At 34.9% G+C, this 19,689-nt stretch overlaps 3 protein-coding genes across 9 annotated transcripts; 2 read left to right on the plus strand and 1 right to left on the minus strand.

The window, feature by feature from the left end:
* Nucleotides 1-363: 363 nt before the first annotated feature.
* Nucleotides 364-8,738, plus strand: LOC102618607 (uncharacterized). 5 transcript variants are annotated; one of them, XM_052442543.1, is made up of 13 exons: nt 364-650; nt 1,287-1,362; nt 3,155-3,331; nt 3,482-3,558; nt 3,646-3,800; nt 4,497-4,784; nt 5,006-5,135; nt 6,520-6,627; nt 6,756-6,858; nt 6,940-7,065; nt 7,507-7,700; nt 7,932-8,051; nt 8,298-8,738. In XM_052442543.1, exons 4-12 carry the CDS (start codon nt 3,506-3,508, stop codon nt 8,026-8,028), a joined length of 1,254 nt encoding a protein of 417 aa, XP_052298503.1. In that variant the 5' UTR covers nt 364-650; nt 1,287-1,362; nt 3,155-3,331; nt 3,482-3,505; the 3' UTR covers nt 8,029-8,051; nt 8,298-8,738. The 5 variants fall into 5 exon arrangements, with proteins under 5 accessions (XP_052298503.1, XP_052298502.1, XP_052298505.1 ...); XM_052442542.1 differs by having other exon boundaries at nt 8,303-8,738; XM_052442545.1 differs by having other exon boundaries at nt 7,932-8,033.
* A 356-nt stretch (nt 8,739-9,094) lies between these two features.
* Nucleotides 9,095-11,659, minus strand: LOC127902735 (F-box protein SKIP5-like). Its single transcript, XM_052442680.1, has 3 exons — nt 11,599-11,659; nt 9,917-10,031; nt 9,095-9,540 (listed from the first exon to the last, which is right to left on the minus strand). The coding sequence occupies exons 1-3, from the start codon at nt 11,657-11,659 to the stop codon at nt 9,195-9,197; spliced, it is 522 nt and encodes a 173-aa protein (XP_052298640.1). The 3' UTR covers nt 9,095-9,194.
* A 3-nt stretch (nt 11,660-11,662) lies between these two features.
* Nucleotides 11,663-19,543, plus strand: LOC102627232 (uncharacterized). 3 transcript variants are annotated; one of them, XM_052440431.1, is made up of 16 exons: nt 11,665-11,980; nt 12,081-12,214; nt 12,645-12,702; nt 13,182-13,397; nt 13,581-13,856; nt 14,198-14,332; nt 14,399-14,524; nt 15,108-15,152; nt 15,273-15,380; nt 16,178-16,320; nt 16,658-16,781; nt 17,046-17,120; nt 17,524-17,892; nt 18,023-18,115; nt 18,548-18,701; nt 19,143-19,543. In XM_052440431.1, exons 1-16 carry the CDS (start codon nt 11,732-11,734, stop codon nt 19,385-19,387), a joined length of 2,550 nt encoding a protein of 849 aa, XP_052296391.1. In that variant the 5' UTR covers nt 11,665-11,731; the 3' UTR covers nt 19,388-19,543. The 3 variants fall into 3 exon arrangements, with proteins under 3 accessions (XP_052296393.1, XP_052296391.1, XP_052296392.1); XM_052440433.1 differs by lacking the exon at nt 19,143-19,543 and having other exon boundaries at nt 11,663-11,980; nt 18,505-18,652; XM_052440432.1 differs by lacking the exon at nt 12,081-12,214.
* The last annotated feature ends 146 nt before the right edge of the window (nt 19,544-19,689 follow it).

Here is a 19,689-nt window from a genome sequence, read left to right on the forward strand (position 1 = left end):
TCTCTAATATTTTATAACCTACAAATAATAATGTTAAAATGTCAGTTTTTCCAACCGAAACAACTTATAATTTAAAAAAAAAAAATTGATAGCAGAATATTAAATAAAGGGATATTTTTTTTAGAAAAGGAAAATAGTTAATTTAGCCAAATAGAAAGAAGATACTCATTTTCCCAATGGTTTTTTTTTAAACTCTCATTTTCTCAATATAGAACTAATAATTTAACAAAGTGTTATTAATATATTAAAATATTTCTTAGGATGAATTGATTTTTAAACGCGAGCGAGAAGAAATTGATAAGATTTAATTAGTAACATTAAGATCGGTAAATGATATAATATAAAACAAAACTAGTAAAGAACAAAAAGGGCCAACATGAAGAAAACCCAAAATTGAAACCTGTCCTTTTTTGTATTTTCTCGAGAAATTTCTCTCTCCGACTTACAGCTCAACGGCTTTAATGGAAATTCTTCACACTCTTTCAATTGTCTTTCAACGCGCACACTTCGTATCCTTCGTTATTAATTGTTCACACACGCTCCCCCAACACCGAGCAGACTCTCTCTCTCTCTCTCTCTTCTGTCCGAATTAGGGTTCTGTTGGGCTGTGAAACATTATAATGCGCTTCTGATTTCAAATACTTTTCCAGGTAATTTAATCTTTTTTTCCTTTCTTGCTTTCTGGAATATTCTAAGATCTTAATCTAGATTTGTTTCCTCATTTCGGCATTTTAAAAAATTTGCTTTTTTTTTTCTCTTACGGTTTAGGGTTCTCAAAATCATATACGATGCTGTTTTACTGCCACATTTGTAATTCGGCCATTTTTCTTTTTCCTTTTTTTTTTGTGAGTGTTGAAAAGGAAAAAAGTGATATTTTCCTTTCTGGGTATTGCTGGATTTTGGCCCCAGAAAAAAAACTGTAATTCCGTCTCTTTGCGTGTATATATGTATAGGTATCTTCTACATTACCATCTTATTGGCTTTCTGGGTGACGAAAATGGGTAGCTTAACTTTCTTATAATTGAGTTATGCTATGTGGGTTTGTTGTGGTGATTAAATACTGATGGCAGTGTCTAATGAGATGATGAGGGAACTCTATCTATGCGAAAATGCATGGTGTATTTCGTGTTTAAAGATTTTTATGCAAGTTTTATTGTATTACGTTGTTTTATTAATATTACTGTCTCCCAATATTTGAGTTCTTGTGTTTATCGAATGATAGAAAAGAGTTTACCCTGATTTATGGTTTTGATTGAGATGTAATGGATATTTTTATTTGATTATAGGTTGGGAAGTCAAAACTTGACCTTGGTGCCTGCAAGGAAGAAGTCAAGAAGATTGACTAGGAAACAAGATCTGTTGGTAAGAATTCCTTCCCAACGAAAACTTTACTACTGATTAATGTCATAAACTTGTTGGTTCATTTTTTTTTATTTAAATTTTCATTTGCCTGGGCATGTTTGCTGTACTATTATTCATGAATTGGGAATTGATCTTTGAATGAGTATTGGAATCAAATAATGACGAAAGTATATAATGAACAGTTGAATGTTCTTTGGCCAAAATAAATTCACTTTGGCATGACTTAAGGCTGAAAGAAAAGATTATGTAATGAAAAGAAGACAATTTTTATGATGATTATGTATACATGTCAAACAATGTCGTAAAAAGGAAATATGTCATAGAATGCAGAAAATGTAGAATGCAGAAAATGTAGGAAACTACATTGCCCCTCTTATGAGTTTATCTATATATATAGTTTCCTTATATATATATATATATATATACCCTAAGGACCGGAAATAGTTAAAGCTTAGGGTAACTGGTAGAATTTGGAAAGAACAGTGATGGATGGAAGTGCTTTTTGTCTTGCAGCTTCGTGCAATCATGTTTTGCCGTCATAGCTGGTAGTTGAGTTTTATCTTGTTGGTGGGTAGTCTAGTGAGTCCTCTGGTTCATGTATTTTTTTGTTATGTAGAAAGCAAATTCTCTTTGCATGTCCTTGCACTGAATGCATGAGTGGGGAAGACGTGTCGTGACTCTTTATGCCTACAATTGTAATATCTATCTAAATATATTTCAATGTATTGCATTGCTGCAATGCCATGTACTTAGTGATATCGATTATTTGTAGCTAAAAAAGGATATCTGAATGAATTTATGAGAATTTATGAAATTGAGAAGAAAAAAAAAGAAAGAATTAATTAAGTAATTTTTAAAAATTATTTCGATAATAAAATTTTTAATTAAAAAGAGAGAATTTAATGTGTCATTTTTTTATTCAATTGCAAATTGATAATAAGAAAATTTGTTTCTTTGAAAAACTTTCCAGGAAACTCTTTCAAGTGCTTCATGGTTAAACTAATGACACAAAGCTTTAATTCCTGTTGACTCCGTTCATATGCATCATAGGCAAAGAGAAAACTAATGGCACTGCAGCAATGCAATATATTGAAATGTATTTAGATAGATATTACAATTGTAGGCATAAAGAGTCACGACACGTCTTCCCCACTCATGCATTCAGTGCAAGGACATGCAAAGAGAATTTGCTTTCTACATAACTCAAAAAAATACATGATCGAACGAAGCTGCAAGACAAAAAGCACTTCCATCCATCATTCTACCAATCACCCTAAGCTTTAACTCTTTCCGGTCCTTAGGGTATATATATATATATATATAAGGAAATTCTACCAGTTTTCTTATATGAGTTTCTCAATTAATGTTGGGCCCAAATGTAGTGTTGTGCAATGCTGCAAGTCAAACATACCCTTCGTGTAATACATTCACACACGCACTCTTTTTTTAAGTAAGAGCATCCCCACATTGTTAAAGTAAAATGTCACCAAAATACAAAAGAATAAAAATTTCAATATATATATTTTTTATTTGTTAGTATAATGAAAATTGTGTTTTTTGTTTGTTAGTAGCTTCCTCATTTTAACAAAGTTAGGATGCCCTCACTAAAAAATGATTATATATATCGGAGTGAGTTTTCAATTAAAGATCCATTATTATATTAAAGTCAATGATAAATTAAAAATAAAAAAACACTGGTTAATAATATATATGCATCAGAGTCTGTAATTTTATTTTTTAACTTATTGTTGATTTTAATATAGTTAAGATTCATGTATATATATTTAAAAAGTGGAAGAAGAAATCAATTTAAAGGGCCATTGAGATCCGGATCCAAAAGCCCAGAAAACTTCAAATTGGACTATGACCCAAACATTAGAAAACATTCACCCAAACAAAACCCAAACAGAACCCCAGAATCAGCTTACACTCGACCTCTCCCGGAAGCGGTATCGAGCTGATTTTGCAGGTGCAAATCCGTTGATTTTAATTTCTTTTTCTCCAAAATTTTCATTTCAGTTCTTATTATTATTATTATTATTTTTCAATAAGTTCATTGAATTTGTTCTCTGTTTCTTAACCAAGAAAATGATTAAATAAAGTCTTCTTGTTGATTCAGGTTTATACTCGTAAATAATATATCATGCCGGACACTCAGGCTCTTGTGAATGACTTTCTTAACAAGCTTAAAAAACGGTGACGTTTTGGACAGTATATTTTAATTATTCTTTTTTTTTACTGATTTTAGGAGCTGATTTTGTTTGTTTGTTTTGTGAGTGGCAGTAAGATCGAGGGCTCGCAAGCAACGGCAAGGCAGACCGCGGAGCTGCTTCGCTCTGTGATTTCGCAGCAGCGCGTGCCGTACACAAATCAGGCTGGAGCTTTAATTGATGCTGTCAAAGCTATTGGCGAGCAGCTCATTGCTGCCAATCCTGTTGGTTGGTTTTTTTTTTTTTCCCGTTTTCTTTTCGACTATTAGTTTGCTCTTGAATAAATACAAATATGGTACTTAGTCATGTTAGTTATTTTTAATATCATTGTGATGATATCACCTTTTTTCTGCTGAATTGATTTTTATCAAAATGTTATTAACTTGAACTATGTTAATTGTTTTCATCGCTCTTAATTTAGTTTTGTTGTAATCTAGCATCCTCCAATTAGTAGTTTAGTACAGCTAATATAGTGTATGTGCTGTAGGTAATTTGGCATAGTTACCTCTGAGGTTGGGGTCTTGTACAATTATTTATGTTAGGCACCAGAACTTGCATTTGTTTGGGGCATGCATTAGATAATCTGGTATCTACAAATTTATTGTACTTCCATAGCAAATATTCTTCTTTTCTTTTTGAATCACATGGATGAAACTATGCATTCTGCTGTTGAAAATTAGTACTGTTGCTATATTCACTATCAAATGGATTCGGCATCGCTAAGAAACCTTTTCTACAAAGTTATACTTGGTTTTTTATTTATGATTTGTTTCTTTTATTTCTTTCCCTTTTGTGGCTTTTCAATTCTCCCTAGCACTTTTTTCCAGATCCTCTTTCCAAAATTAAAAATGATTAATTTTCTTCTTTGTTTGTGATTTATGTTTTCTTCACTTTTCTGATTGATTAAATGATATATCAATGCAGAGCTTGCCGTGGGTAATATTGTGAGGCGTGTTTTACACATCATTAGAGAGGAAGATCTGTCTTTGACTACGGCTGCTATTGGTGGGCTGAACTTATCTGCTGTAAGTGATGATGAAAATGATGATGATCGAGATGGCGACTCAACTCTATCGGCAGCTGCTGTTGCTGCTGCTGCTAGAAGTACTTTGCGTCCACCTTCTTTGCAAACTCTGCTCGAGGACACACCTGTCTCTGCAGCTGTTCCTCAGACTTCCTCATCTGGGGGTGATTCTGAAGGAAAAAGCAAATGTGTGTTACTTTTTTTTTTATAAAGTGTTTTTGATAATTCTTCAATCACAGCATCTTCTGTTATTTTCCCTAAATAAGCTTGTCTTATGTAACACATGTTTTAAATATGCAATCGGATGCATCTTGGTGATAAACTGGTGTTCCTGAATGTTTTAGCATTGATGATTTAGTTAATTCAGCCTTATGATGGTAGATAGTTAACATACTAGTTACCTTCACAGCTGCTGATAAAAGTTCAAGAAGTCGGAAGCTGAAGCATGATGTTATTGAAGCGGTTAATGAACTTATTCAAGATATTGTCACTTGCCATGAACAGATTGCTGAACAAGCAGTGGAGCATATACATCAGAAGTAATTATTCCTTTTCCTGATTTCAACTAGACAATATGTTTTTTCTCCATACTTGGACTTTATTTTCAGGAGAATTGGATGTCTACATAATTCCTTTTTACCTGTTAATTTAGGATATATGTATTCAGTTTGTTGTTTATGAATGTACTACACTTAAAAATGCATGCAATATCTCATTTAGAAGCATATATATATGCTCTTTTCATTCTTGTTAGGTTTTTTCTATGTCACTTTCTTAAGTCTAAAAGAATAATGTTGTTTGTCTATTCTCATGTTGTCTTCCCAAGGAATTGTAGGATGATAATTTCATGTATCGATGATGAACTGTAAGCAGTTTTCATATCTGGCTTGCAAGCATTCCCTTTTAGTATGATGTGGAGGTTAGGTTGTCGGAATTGTTGGTGATTCATTGACCTGAGGGCTAATTACGGTGCTGGCATGAGTATAATTGACTTTTAATGACTTTTCTGCACAGAACTAAGCTGGGCTGTGTATTTCTGTATTGATCACTCATTTGTGCTCTTTAGAACTTAGAAGTGCAGGAGGGTAGGTTATGAGGGGATTTGGAAAGTAGGAATTCAAATGCTTAAATTGATAGGCATACTTGGGCAATAAGGCGTTTAAATGCTTCACTTGTATGATTTAACTACGATTTGCAACAAGAGCGGCATCATTCATTTAAACATAGAAGATTTAGAAAAATTGTATTGGATGTGTTAGTGCTAATGAACTTTTAAGCATTTGGTGTTTCTGCTTTTTTCCTTCTAGGTGAAAGTGAATATGTTTTATTTAACTCATTCAACAAATTGCAAATTTGGTAAGGTGGTAGCTGCGACTTTGCTCATGTTATTGTTTGACTGTGTAACGAGTTCAACTGTGTGCTTTACTGCCGAGAGAGCTCTAATGAAGCTGTTTTTTGATTTTGAGGGGCAACTTCATTAGCTCTTTCATTAGGATAATAATATATGTATTATATTCGTATTCTCCTTAGAGATAAGGATAAGAGTGTAATAAGTGTGATGTGATTTAAAGTAGGTAATGAGTTGTAAAGTAGATTCCTTAGTGATAAGGATCAATAATGCAAATAGTGGATCCCTTGAGCCTATAAAAGAGAGTCCATGGTTTGTATTTAGGCATCGAGTCTTGGAGTGCAAATAGTGGATCCCTTGAGCCTATAAAAGAGAGTCCATGGTTAGCAGGGGAAATATTGTGATTCATGGCCTTTATCTAGTTTGGGTCAGCTATGGCATATTATATATGTTCTCTTGTGTCTTATCTCCTATATTGTCCAATACATGTATATGCTTATTTTTAAATTCTTCATCTATGTTTCTTCCTACCATTTGCTACTTCCATTAATTTTAGCTATTAAATGTATTTTCAGTGAGGTAATATTAACTTTAGGCAGTTCAAGGACGGTGTTGGAATTTCTTTTTGCTGCAAAGGAGAAAAAAAGATCATTCCGGGTATTTGTCGCAGAGGGTGCTCCAAGGTTTGTGCAATGGCTTGCTATTTGTTGATTGCAAAGAAATATTTCACTGGCTACTTTGGCTCTGATGTTCTCTCTCTCTCTCTCACATTCTCTGTTTGGTTGCTGTTCTGCTACTTCTTGTTTTATAGGTATCAGGGGCATCTGCTTGCAAAAGAATTGGTAGCAAGAGGTTTACAGACCACACTGATTACTGATTCTGCAGTTTTTGCCATGATTTCCCGAGTAAACATGGTATGTTTGGGCCACTTTTCTCGTTTGGTTTTGGATTTCCTGAAATGTTTTTAGCTTGATCTAAAATTTTGCAATGTTAAGGTTATAGTTGGAGCTCATGCTGTCATGGCCAATGGTGGGGTTATAGCACCTGTTGGGATGAATTTGGTTGCACTTGCAGCTCAGAAGCATGCTGTCCCTTTTGTTGTACTTGCCGGAAGTCACAAGGTAGTTTGGTGCAACAAACTGCTTAACTAGAAAATTAAGTAAAATTTAGAAAGCCCATTTTCCTTAACTGCCATTCCTAAATTCGTTGGTCTTGTGTATGAACTGGTGTGGAGTTTAAGATGGTGCTCAGTTATTCATGTGAAGTGAACTTCCCTTTCAGATAAAACTGATCACTAATGTAAGGAGTAGTATGTGCAAGATGCAAATGTGTTTATGAATAGTATGTGGGTGTAAAAGCTCATATTCTTTGTACCAAATATTATTGAATGTTGGTTGAATTAATCTCTGTAGCTGCAGTCCTTTTTAATGCATCAACATTTTTGCTGGGTATTGAATTGCATCTGGTTGTAATAACATTGTAGTTGGAGATAAATCATTGAACTCTGGTACTTCAGTTCTGGGTATGATCTTTTTGACAAATGTGGTTGGTCTATATGACAGTTATGCCCCCTCTATCCGCACAATCCTGAAGTTTTACTGAATGAGTTGAGATCCCCATCAGAGCTGCTGGACTTTGGAGAATTCTCAGACTGCATGGATTTTGGGAGTGGCAGTGGTTCCCCTCTTCTTCATGTGGTCAATCCAGCATTTGACTATGTTCCACCGAAACTTGTTAGTCTTTTTATTACTGACGCGTAAGTTCAACTGCCCTTTTAGCATGAGACAGAGACAATCTACACCTTACGTGCAATTTTTATGCAATATATATATATATATTAAGATTACTTATTTGATTTCATCGTAGAGTACCAGTTTTCTGGCCCCTTTATTTTCCATTGGTGTTCCAGTTCTATCTCTCAATATATTTCATTTTTTTTCCTCTGCTATTGCTGTGTTGTTCTGCTAATTTCTTTTCTTCTTCACAGGGGAGGGCACAATCCTTCATACATGTATCGGTTGATTGCTGATTATTACTCAGCTGATGACTTGGTTGTGCAGCGAAGAGCTACTGCTGGGAATTGATTTTGGTTTGTATCATCTATTGTGTAAGTAGTCTTTTTGTGCCAATGCTCTGGTGGAAAATTGTTGATTTTAACAAAAAGGATAATCTTTTTAAATTGACATAACAATTGGTACTCTTTCTGTTTGTTATGATTCCAATAAACTTAATTGATGTTGCAAACTGCTTCATCTCAGGATATAAAATAATTAAAAGATGACAATGAGTGAATGCTGTAACTTGGTATATCATTTTGAGCTTTGACTTTATCTAATCTTTGCCCTATTTTAAGGTCAGGAATTTATTACGGCAAGAGCATTAGCTTTGGGTTTGAGAAATTTCAAATCACTGAATTTGGAGCTGAGCTGATGCTGTAAAAGAACTCAGGGACATAGCAATTGCGAGGCAATGGTGTGAACTTAGTGCAAATTTTAGGGACGCAAACAATGATAGGATAATTTTTGTTGGCAGAAATTTTAAAATGTAAAATAGAGGCTAAGAGTTGTACTCAGATAAAAAGGTGGATACGGTTAGATAATATTTTTTGATTGTATCAAGGTTGGTGGTCAAGTGCTGTATTCTTCTTCATCAGTGATTTTCAGACGGACGGTATAACATTGTTGTATTGCTTGTTGCTTAAAATTTTCATAGCAGAACGTAGCTGTTGAGATGTTTCCTAGAATAATTTTCTCGTCTTTGCATGAATAACATTGGAGAATAATTATCTGTTTAACTGTGTGTTTTCTTTCGTTCCTCGACGGTTGAGACATGTTACTTTTGAGTAATGATATGAGCCCAAAGGTCGACATAAATGAGTGCCATGTGGATGCCTCCAAGAAAGAAACAGGGCGTCCAAACGGCATCATGAGAGTGACATAACGTTTCTGTCGGGCTCAATATATCATTACATGTTACGTTTTGGAACATAAACCAAGGATTTGAAATGCATTATTATACATTAATCCCCCTGACATAATAGGCCGAACCCTTTAAGCCATTTGAGAAGGGTCGAGTGTTAAAAAGGGAGTAACAAGAGCTACGAGACTAGTCTCTTGACTCGCATTACAAGAGGTTACATAAAACTTCGGATATTAAAATTAAGGCGCACATAATGCAACTTAGATAATGAGAAATCAGCAGTAACTTTGCAAACAGTGGAAAATGTTACATAAAAATGAGAATACAGTTTTCATTGATGGTCTACATCGAACCAGAAATACAGATAAGTCCTGGCATATATAACTCGAACTAGCTGCAGCACAAGATCTCCACTAGTCAAAACAGCCTTGGCACCTCCTTCAATTCGAGTATGCAAAACAGTAACACTATCACCATTACTCTTCATTGGAGTAGATGTAATACAGCTACGAGCTGTACTCACGATTGGGCATGAGAGGAAGTCCAGTGGATTCGTCTCACACTGAAGTACACACCCATCTATAGTTAACCTTCCACTCCGATGGAGAAAGCAGCAGCCAAGCTCTGCTTTCACTGTTAAATTCGCCAGCTTGCATGTGGATAGAAACTCCAAGGCACTGCCCAAACAAAACAAATATTGCATAGCAAATTTTGTTGCTTGAGATATTATGCCGGTCATTTTCGAGGATCCTACTTCATATTTTTGGATAACTAAATCTAAAGGAAGAGGCTTGGTATAAAACAGCTCAACCTTAAAATATATAACAAGATCTTGAAAAAGAGCAACCAGCACATCACAATTATTCATCTTATGTGATGATTTATTATATCTACCTGTGAACCATGCATAAAGTCTGTTGAATTAAAGTGTCACTCCTATTAAAGGTATCTTCTGTAAAATCCAACAATATGAAAGGGTCCTCATGTAATTGTAATTAATCTCCACAAAACAGTATAACTTAATCTGAAATAAAAACCAGAAAATTTACAAACCTGTCCGAATCTCGAGAACAGATGAGGGTTGTTTCATCAGGAAGCTCACCTCCACCGACCTGAAAAGTAAGTTCAGAGAAAAGGAAAAAGTGGAAAACATTTAGATGACAGAGATCTTATTTCTCTCTCTTCTGCTTTCCAACCAAGAATAGAAAGTGAGAAGCCATGTTTTTATCTTCAGTAGGCAATTACTTTGCGATCATAATACAAAAAGGAAACCAAGGAAATAAGTGACAATAGCCAGCTTTCATGAGTTGCGCTGAAGGCAGATTTGTCACTCAGACGAAGCTGGTTTACTCAATCATATCGTTTCTCATATTGGATTGATTCCTTGAACCCGCATGATAATGGGATTAATCTGATGTTGACTTGTGCAATAAAGTTCCCTAAGGTTAACCAAACTATGAATTTCAAATTCACCAGTCCTCGTATGACTGCAAAACTTAATTAGACATTATGAGCCCTATATGAGAATAGGGTTTAAATTTTGGGATTTATGGTTTAGGTATCTGCATTAATCTGTGTCTCTAGTATAGATAATTTTTATTTACTTTCTCTTTTTTTTTTTTTTATGACATGAGACTATTGCTCAAATTACAACTCATATTACATGAGAGTATAACTGATATGTACAATCCTATATATATACTGAGACCTATTGATATTAATGTTGATATGACATTGCTCAGATTTTTTTTGTAACCCTCTCAAATATTCGAGGGACGTCAAACTCCCCTCCTAGGAGAAAGACTGCATTCACTCGAGCTCTGGGACTCTAAGGAAAGAAATATAAATTAAACCCCTATAATGCGCATACGGAGGCTCAAACCCCTTCCCTCACATTTGTGAGGGAGTGGCTCTAGCCACTTGGGCTTAGCTCAAGTGGTTTTATTTACTTTCTATATGAGCATGCCATTCACTCTTTTTTTCATTTTGGGAGAAGAAACAGTCAACCTACAAAGATAATAAAATTCAAGCAAATATAATAACAATTAATGTCAACAATAGCCCCAAGAGGTGAAGAAATTTTACCCATCACCTCACACAGTTCTACCACAAGTCAGAGTTAATCCAAATTCATTAGTTGGGGGCAACGCCTCAGGTCAACTTTGAATCAACTTCAGAAGAATAACCTTCCATTAATAACTTATACAATTCATTTTTAAATTAATTTTAACAATAAGTCTGTATCAAACATATCTTGCAGCTCATTATGTAGAATATGAATTAAAGAATAAGAATTCTGTTGGACTAAATGACTGTAATGAAATATGTACAGTAAAAGGACAAATAGTGTGCCCCTCTTTTTTCTTTTTGCCTTTTTAAATTTTCATGATATTAACAGTCCAAGAGACTTTCCTAACCAAGTTTCTATAGTGTAAATTACATCGCGGAATGGGAATAATCCTTTAATTGTTCACATGGGTGTATTATTGAGAACAAGGAACGATTGAATAACGACCAAATTAAGTCAGGCACAGTAATTTGTATTCGCACACAAATATGGGTAACGAGGATATATTTATAATTTTATTAATAATATATAAATAAATTAGATAATTAATAATTTTTTTATATACTATAAGAGTATAATGATAATTTTTATTAAAAAATATTATTTTTATTATTAAATTAGAATGTAAATATTTTTTTTAAACATTAAATAATTTTTTTTTCTTTACCTAAACGCGTGTGTTTTTGTCCTTTTCCCAATTTTTCCACCCCAGAGTCGACATTTATCATTTTCTCGTTAACAAAAGAAAATTGCATAAAATTAAAAAAACCATCAGTCACTGAAAGAGAGAAACAAAGAAGATGGAACCTAAAGAAGAAACCCTAGCAACAATCCCAGAAGAAGAAGAAGATGGAGACACGGTTATTCCCGACGTTGAGAACAACCCTAAACCAACAACAAAAGACAACTCTTCGGACTCGAGCGATGCCTCTGACTCAGACTCGGACTCGGACTCTGAATCAGAAGACGAAGCAAAACAGAGCATGGAGCTTCAAACCCTACAGTATCAACTATCCAACGAACCCTCCAATTACGACACCCATGTTCAAGTAACTTCAATACACATATTTATTGAGTGATTTTGTGGATACCCGTTTGCTTGTTCTTCTTGGGTTGCGATAAAAATGGTTTTTATTTTTATTTTTTCAGTATATAAAGGTTTTGAGAAAAATGGGTGAGATAGAGAAGTTGAGACAAGCTAGGGAAGCCATGAATGAGATTTTTCCATTGACTCCTGCTATGTGGCGAGAATGGGCGAGAGATGAAACCTCTATTTCAACTGGGTATCTGTCATTTCCTTTTTGCAGTGGTTTTTGATTTCGTGAACAAATTTTTTTTCGCTTAGAGATATGGATGTTTATGCTAGTTATTTGCTAATGTAAAAAGGAACAAAACCTGCTTAAAAGGTATTAAAGAAAGAAAAAAAAAGAACCAATTTGAAGAAGGGGATACTTATGGTGGGAGTTCTATTCTTTGGGGTTTAATTGATGGGAAGAAGAAATAGCTTATATGTTTACAGAATTAGACATTTGATCGCGGAGTTAGTTGAGGAAGATAATTAATTACAATGTCTGATGTTTTTTCTGTTGGCCTCAGCTAATTGTTAAGATTTCATACTTTTTTCTGGTTTTACATAGCTGTGACCTAAAGCTTAATGTATATATTGATAATTACACAATCCGTTTCTTGCTGATACTTGGCTTTAATCTGTAGACCTGAGGCTCTTTTGGGAGTTGAGAAGATTTACGAAAGAGGAGTTTCTGATTATCTGGTTTGTTCCCTTTATGCTTACAGAATTTGAATTAACACTATGCATGAATTTATGATTCTTTTTATTTTTTATTTTTTGAGAAAGATTTTATGAAATTGAAGCATTGTAGTAAAGCATACTAGTTGTAATCTTGATTCACTTTGTTTTTATTTTATTACCAAGAGGTGCTAACAGTTCATGATGCACAAAAGATTGGGGGGGGGGGGGTTTGGGGGAATCTTCTTGGTACATACATAAATTTTAGTATCTGTATCATTTTCAACCAAAAAAATAATTTTACAGTGGCTGAAGAGCAGCATTTTCATTTATATGAAAGTTCAATTGTTATATCGTCTGTTTCCGTCTCCTTTGTGGTAAATAAAGTCCTTGATGATGGCAATAAGAATCACAGAAGAAGTTGTTAATTTCATATCTGGAGATTTTCATCATAGCAGTTCATTGAAAGTGAAGGCAGCTGAAAACACTTTTTTCTGATGCAGTCTGTCCCTCTTTGGTGTGATTATTTGAAATTTGTGCAAGAATATGATCCATCTATACGCGAATTTTTACCTGATGGCATTTCAAAGGCAAGGAATCTATTTGAGCGGGCTGTTACTGCTGCTGGTCTGCATGTTTCAGAAGGCAGTAAAATATGGGAATTGTACAGAGAATTTGAGCTAGATATATTTTGTAGGATTGATGAGACTAACTTGAAGGTGAGATATTTCAATTTATTTTACTTTTTTCTTTGGGGGGGGGGGGGTAAATAACGAGTTTATTACCATCTAAAGAAAGAAAAAGGGAAGGGACTTTTTTTTTTGGGGGAAGGGGGGGGGGGGGGGGGTGTGCAACCCTAGCACATGAGAAGCATTCCAAGACCCTTGCTGCTTGTTTTGCAGGAAAAGGAAAAACAGGTTCAGCGGATTCGAAGTATATTTCATCGCCAGTTGTCTGTTCCCCTTGCTAACTCAAGTGCAACTCTTCTTGCCTATAAGTCTTGGGAGGTCGAACAGGGGGCTGTTCTTGATGTTGAATCTAGTAATCTAGACGGAATTTCTTCTAATGTTGCCTTAGCATACCAAAAGGCATTGGAGATGTGTAATGCACGAGCTCATCTTGAAGAGCAGATTTCCAGGCAGGATTTATCTGACTCAGAGAAATTTCAGCAATACATGGTAGATGAATTTACTATCATCATTTGATAGCTTTTTATAATAAGTAAAATCTAGCTGTAAAAATTTTATTAATTTCAACTTTTTTTTTTTTTGGTGGATTTCTTCTTATGGCGTTAGTATTTTGGTTTTGTGTAGCTTACAAATAATATCTGCACTTTAAATATCATCTGTTGTTTCTTAGCAAATAATAGTAATAATAATAAGTAGTAAATAATTAATATCTGCTCTTTTAACTCTTGGCCCCGGGGGGGGGGGGGATGCAGTGTCATTATTTTCCTTCTCCTTTTTCTATTTTGTGCTTTCAAGTCTAATATTATTAGATTAATCTGTTATGGTTGTAGATATACTTGAAGTATGAGCAATCTTCTGGAGATCCTGGTCGAGTTCAACTTCTTTATGAACGTGCAATTACCGACTTTCCTGTATCAAGTGATCTCTGGCTTGATTATACTCAATATCTTGACAAAACATTAAAGGTTTATCCTTCTATTTTCTATTTTAATTCTTCTGTTGGCTTTATACTAATCCACTCTCCTCTTCAGGTAGGTAATGTTGTGAGAGATGTTTATTCCAGGGCTACAAAAAATTGTCCCTGGGTTGGAGAACTTTGGGTACGATCTTTGCTTTCTCTGGAACGTAGCCGTGCTTCTGAGGAGGAGATATCCACTGTAGGTTTAATTGTTACCCTTCATTCTGAGCTTAATCTATTTTTCTGAATGTAATTAATTTTGATTGTTTGAAGTTCAAGAAATAATCAGCTTCATCGGCAAATTTCTTGGCAAGCACTTGATTGTGGGAGTAACTGAGGAGAAGCATTCCCTAGTGTTTTTTTGTTCTTCCTCTCCCCTGAAATTGCACTATATTTCCCTTGAAGACTAATTTTTGCTTTAGCATTTACACCTGTACAGAAGCAAACATGAATCAGAGAGATTTAGTGGGCAAATACACCTGTGCAAGCAAATTAATGCATATTAAATACCGTAGTGGTTGTTGGAATACTTTAAAAAAAGTGTTTTCTTGGTGCTCCTGCTCCTTTTATACTTTCATAGCATTTTAATAACTGGGTTGTTTAAACATCCTGTACTTATTTTCTTTACAAACGTCTTTGTATTTTTTAAATTTATACAAGATTTTTCTAATTATATTAATAGCAATAAGTTGCATAAACTCAAATCTTAATTTCATTCTGCCCCTATTACATACATATGGGATTCACCCATTATTTCATCAAATTTCCGTTACTCATTTCAGGTCTTTGAGAAGTCACTACTATGTGCTTTTTCAACCTTTGAGGAGGTAAAGATATAAATTTATGTCTACTGTACATACCTTGATTTCTTGAGTTGTATGATTTGGTATATTTCTACTTCTGATTCATCATGTATTTTTTTGTTAACTGGTTCTTTTTTATTTCAGTACCTAGATCTATTCCTTACTCGAATAGATGGTTTGAGGCGGAGAATTTTATTCTCTGGTGAAGTTGAGGGTGTCTTGGATTATTCATTGATAAGGGAAACCTTTCAGGTTTGTAAACTTATACCGTTTGCTATTCAATATTAAAATTGGTTATACTCCTTAATATCAAGAAATTGAAGCTTTCCAAATCATACCCAAAAAATGTTCAATTGTGGATTACTGGATGGAGCTAGTTGCTAGATGATACTTCTAAGATTCAAGAAAAATGTTGTTTTATGTATGGCTATCAAGTACTTTGGCCCGCAATTGTGGCATATTGGTCTTATGCCAGCATCAGGTATAACATTGTGGCTGGCATAGGTACCATTGGAATTCTGTGTTTCTGTTGAATGGTTTCCAGCAGCTATATCTGTGCCCAATGTTGTGGTATCCCGTCATTAGTGCTTTTAAGTGAAGTTTTAAGTTTCCTTGTCAAAAGTTTGTTACATATCAAGTAGAAAGCACTGCACTGAAGCATTGGTACTTCTAGATAGCTTGTCCTGGATGCTAGATTTCAATCCATTGCTTTTATTTCTTGGATCATGTTTATCTTTGAGGACTTTTCTGGCCATAGATAGAGCTGACTGGTGCTACCATCATCATTGGTAGGACAAAAAAGTCAAAATTCCTATGGGATGCTTTCTGACTTAGAGAAGATGTCTTCAAGAATTTGTGGATTTAAGTCTTCACATGATATTGAACTATTGATAGTCTAAACCTCAGTTCGGGATGTATAGCTGTCTTCAAAGTTTGTGCTCATAAACAAATAACCTATCTGTCTTTATGATACCACTTAAATTTGTTAGCTTTCTGGGATTTGGAGGTTGTAAATGTCCATAAACACCAGTGTCTTTTCTTCCTTTCAGCGTGCATCAGATTACTTATCAGAACAGATGAAGAATACCGATGGTTTGCTTCGTTTGTATGCTTATTGGGCGCATCTTGAACAAAGTATGGGAAAAGATATGGTTTCAGCTCGTGGTGTTTGGGAGAGGCTACTTAAGATCAGGTTCACCAATTTTAATTTTTGCCGGTGCATACATAGCAAAATTTCTTTATAAAGTAATAATATAGCCACAAACTCTTGTACAAATTTATCTTTTTTTTTTTTGAAAAGTTGTACAAATTTATCTTGTACAAACTGATATGGCATGATTAAATTAGTTAAATTAAATATCTCTTGGCCCACATGATTTACTTTTATTATTTTGTATTTTCATTCAACCAATGAATTAATGCCACATCAATTTGTACAAGATGAGTTTATACAAGAGTTTGTGGCTGTATCATCACTCTTCTTTATATCTATATATATTTTTGGATAACCCATGCTTCTATTAATGCAGTGGTGCAATGTTGGAAGCCTGGCAAAGTTATATATCTATGGAAATTGAATTGGATCATATTAATGAAGCTAGATCCATCTACAAGAGATGCTACAGTAAAAGATTTACAGGGACAGGTTCGGAGGTAAATTTCTTTCGTCTATCTTCTTTAATTAATATTAACTGCTTAACAATGTACCTCGCTGTTTCCATCTTGTTTGTTTAATTGGTTTTATTTGTAAACACCCGAATCTTGCATCTGAATTTATGATAATTAGATGTTATTTTAGATATGTGTATCTGTTAATGTTCTTTCATGTCTGGTTCCAATGCATATTTAGTTAAACTGCTCTTTGCTGCATTTTGGATTAGTTGATATATTCCTTTCCTAAAAAACAGAATCATTCAGGACATATGCCATGCTTGGCTGAGATTTGAACGGGAATATGGTACACTTGAAGATTTTGACCATTCTGTGCAGAAGGTATGCGCTCTTGCTGCAGTTCCACTTCTATATTTAAATTCCAAGTTTTCACCTATTATTTGTTTGACTGATGTTTTTGATGCGTTTCAATTGCTTTTAGGAGCTCGGATATGTAGAAATATAAATATTGCATTTCTTAATACAATGATATCAATAATTACATGTTATCCACATTGTTGTTGTTAGTTTTTACATTGCAAGTGTCTTTCTCATTGAAGCCTACTGGAATTGAAGTGAGAATATATTATGCTTGTTGAATAATGATTAGAAGTAATCACCTTTTTGAGTGAAATTTGCCCAATCAGCTGTAGTCTTCGAATGATGTCTAGTAATTTGTGTGTATATGCATGTGCACTCATCTTGGTTTAGCTTGCTATTTTAAATATTCTGCCATCTTTCTTAGGTTACACCTCGTCTAGAAGAACTGCGGCTATTCAGGTCACAACAAGAATCCAAATCTCTTCCTGAATCAGCTGATCAGAAAGAGCATTCTGTTAAAAAAACTGGTCGTGAAAAGAGAAAATCAGACTCGAACATAAGTTATGAACAGTCTCCTGCTAAGCGGCAGAAACATGCACCCCAGAAACCCAAGAAAGTGCATGACAAGGAAAAGCGACAGGTGCAGAACTTAGCTGAAGAAAATGAAGGGAGAGAAACCAAACAGACGGTTGAGGAGCAGCCGAAGAAACAGCCGATCAAAGATGCTGTCCCTGGAAGAACCAAAGGATTCACAGATGAGTGCACTGCATTTTTATCAAATATTAACCTTAAGGCAAGTAGACAAACTCTCCCTTGCTTCCCTGTTCAGTGTTCATAGATTTGGAAAGATTTTATTTTACCTGTTTGTTCGCTGCTGGATAAGCAGGTCCCAGACATAACTGTGATGGTTACAATGTTTGCAGGCCACTTATGAAGATTTGCGACGATTCTTCAGTGACGTTGGTGGGGTTTCCTCTATTCGAATTCTGCATGACAAGTTCACTGGAAAATCAAGGGTCTCTTTCTTTCTTTGATTCCATCAATTCCAATATTTGTCTCTTTCTTTTATTTGTTTTATGTGCTTGAAGTAAGAAATAGGAAGCAAGCTGTTTGAGCTTCCAAGTACACATCAGTCATGTCCTCGAGATCCATATTGAACTCCTGACTACAAACTTTAATAGCATAATGTGCACATTGTGAATTGCTGCATGGGCAAGATTTCTGGGAATCACGGTATAGCAGGAATGCATAGGTGGTTCATGGTGCAATTTGATTTACTTTGGATGGAATTTCAACATGTATAGATGGTTCACAAAATGTTGTATGTTGTTCTTTGTTCATAAGGTTTGAACATAAGATTCACCATATCATAGCTTACCCTCAACTTTGAATTTTAATTCTGAAGGTGCTGCAATCAGATATTTATACCCTCTGATGTCCTTGTTCAGGGGCTGGCATATGTGGACTTTATCGATGATGAACACCTTGCTGCAGCTGTAGCCAAGAACAAGCAGATGTTCCTTGGGAAGAAGCTAAGCATTGCACGGTCAAATCCAAAGCAAAGAAAGGATTCTAGTGGTGAGAGGGCCCCAACAGAACATGGTACGCTAAATGAATAGTGTTTAAAATTGTTGTTGCTGTCTTTTCCATCTCTAAGTATGTGTGCATCCGCTTGATTTCTGGGGCACATGTTAGTTCTAGCCTGTGGATGCCTTCCCTCCATTCTTGTTTGCCATAGCATTTTACATGCAAACAGCAAATGTGTGTATCGGCTGTGCATGCATACATTAACCAGAAGTTGAAAACGTCTAATTTTGTGGATGACCAAAATAGTAGTAGCTGATTTGGGAGGAATTGCTTTTCTAGAACAACTCAGAAGATCTGTAGTTTTTTTTTTTTGGGGTGATAACTCTGTAATCCCTCGGTGCTTTGGATTGCAACTAGATCATATAACATGGAATAATTGTTGCTTTCATCTCCTTCTTGTTCTTGCTTTGGGGCTGTGCAATTTTCATTTTCTAAGTACTTGAGTGTAACTTGCAGCACAATCTCACCAGCAGACTGGAAATGCTGGGACATCGGCATCCAAAGAATCATCCATCGAGACTTCCAAACAGTCTAGAGGCCGTGGTGACAGCGTGCAGCTCAAGGGAAAGAACACATTTGCAGTGCCAAGAAACGTCAGGCCACTTGGTTTTCCTGCAATTAAACCAAAAACCGAGGAAGGGGAAGATTTGAAGCCCAAATCCAATGATGAGTTCAGAAAAATGTTTATTAAGAAGGACTGAGCCTCTTTTTGTTCTTGGGATCAGTCATTAGTCGTTTCTGTGTTGGTGATACTACAGTGATGTCAACTCTTTTTTGTAACTGCCTTGGAATGTTTTAAACATACTTATGGGGGATGAAGTTGGACTTTATTGGAGGGTGATTTCGGCTTTCGGTGACCTCACTTTTTTTTTTCTTTTTTCTTTTTTTCATCTACATTAGCGAATTTAGTCATAAATTTGTGAAGTAAAAGAAAATAAGATAAAGTAACCTTATTTAAGCTTTTTAATACTTCCACAACTCTTTTTTTCAGTACGTGTATATA

The sequence above is a fragment of the Citrus sinensis genome, chromosome 5, assembly GCF_022201045.2.
Source record: "Citrus sinensis cultivar Valencia sweet orange chromosome 5, DVS_A1.0, whole genome shotgun sequence".
NCBI lineage: Eukaryota > Viridiplantae > Streptophyta > Magnoliopsida > Sapindales > Rutaceae > Citrus > Citrus sinensis.

Bases quoted from the DNA above. Each gene is read 5' to 3' on its own strand.
- LOC102627232 (XM_052440431.1), top strand. From the start codon at position 11,732: ATGGAACCTAAAGAAGAAACCCTAGCAACAATCCCAGAAGAAGAAGAA. The intron at 15,381-16,177 runs GTTTGTAAACTT...TCTTCCTTTCAG, and splicing joins TGATAAGGGAAACCTTTCAG to CGTGCATCAGATTACTTATC. The intron at 16,321-16,657 runs GTTCACCAATTT...CTATTAATGCAG, and splicing joins GAGAGGCTACTTAAGATCAG to TGGTGCAATGTTGGAAGCCT.
- LOC127902735 (XM_052442680.1), bottom strand. From the start codon at position 11,659: ATGATAAATGTCGACTCTGGGGTGGAAAAATTGGGAAAAGGACAAAAA. The intron at 10,032-11,598 runs GTAAAGAAAAAA...GAGAGAAATAAG, and splicing joins ACAAAAACACACGCGTTTAG to ATCTCTGTCATCTAAATGTT. The intron at 9,541-9,916 runs GTTTGTAAATTT...TTGTTTGGGCAG, and splicing joins TGTTCTCGAGATTCGGACAG to TGCCTTGGAGTTTCTATCCA.
- LOC102618607 (XM_052442543.1), top strand. From the start codon at position 3,506: ATGCCGGACACTCAGGCTCTTGTGAATGACTTTCTTAACAAGCTTAAA. The intron at 4,785-5,005 runs GTGTGTTACTTT...TTACCTTCACAG, and splicing joins TTCTGAAGGAAAAAGCAAAT to CTGCTGATAAAAGTTCAAGA. The intron at 7,701-7,931 runs GTAAGTTCAACT...TCTTCTTCACAG, and splicing joins AGTCTTTTTATTACTGACGC to GGGAGGGCACAATCCTTCAT.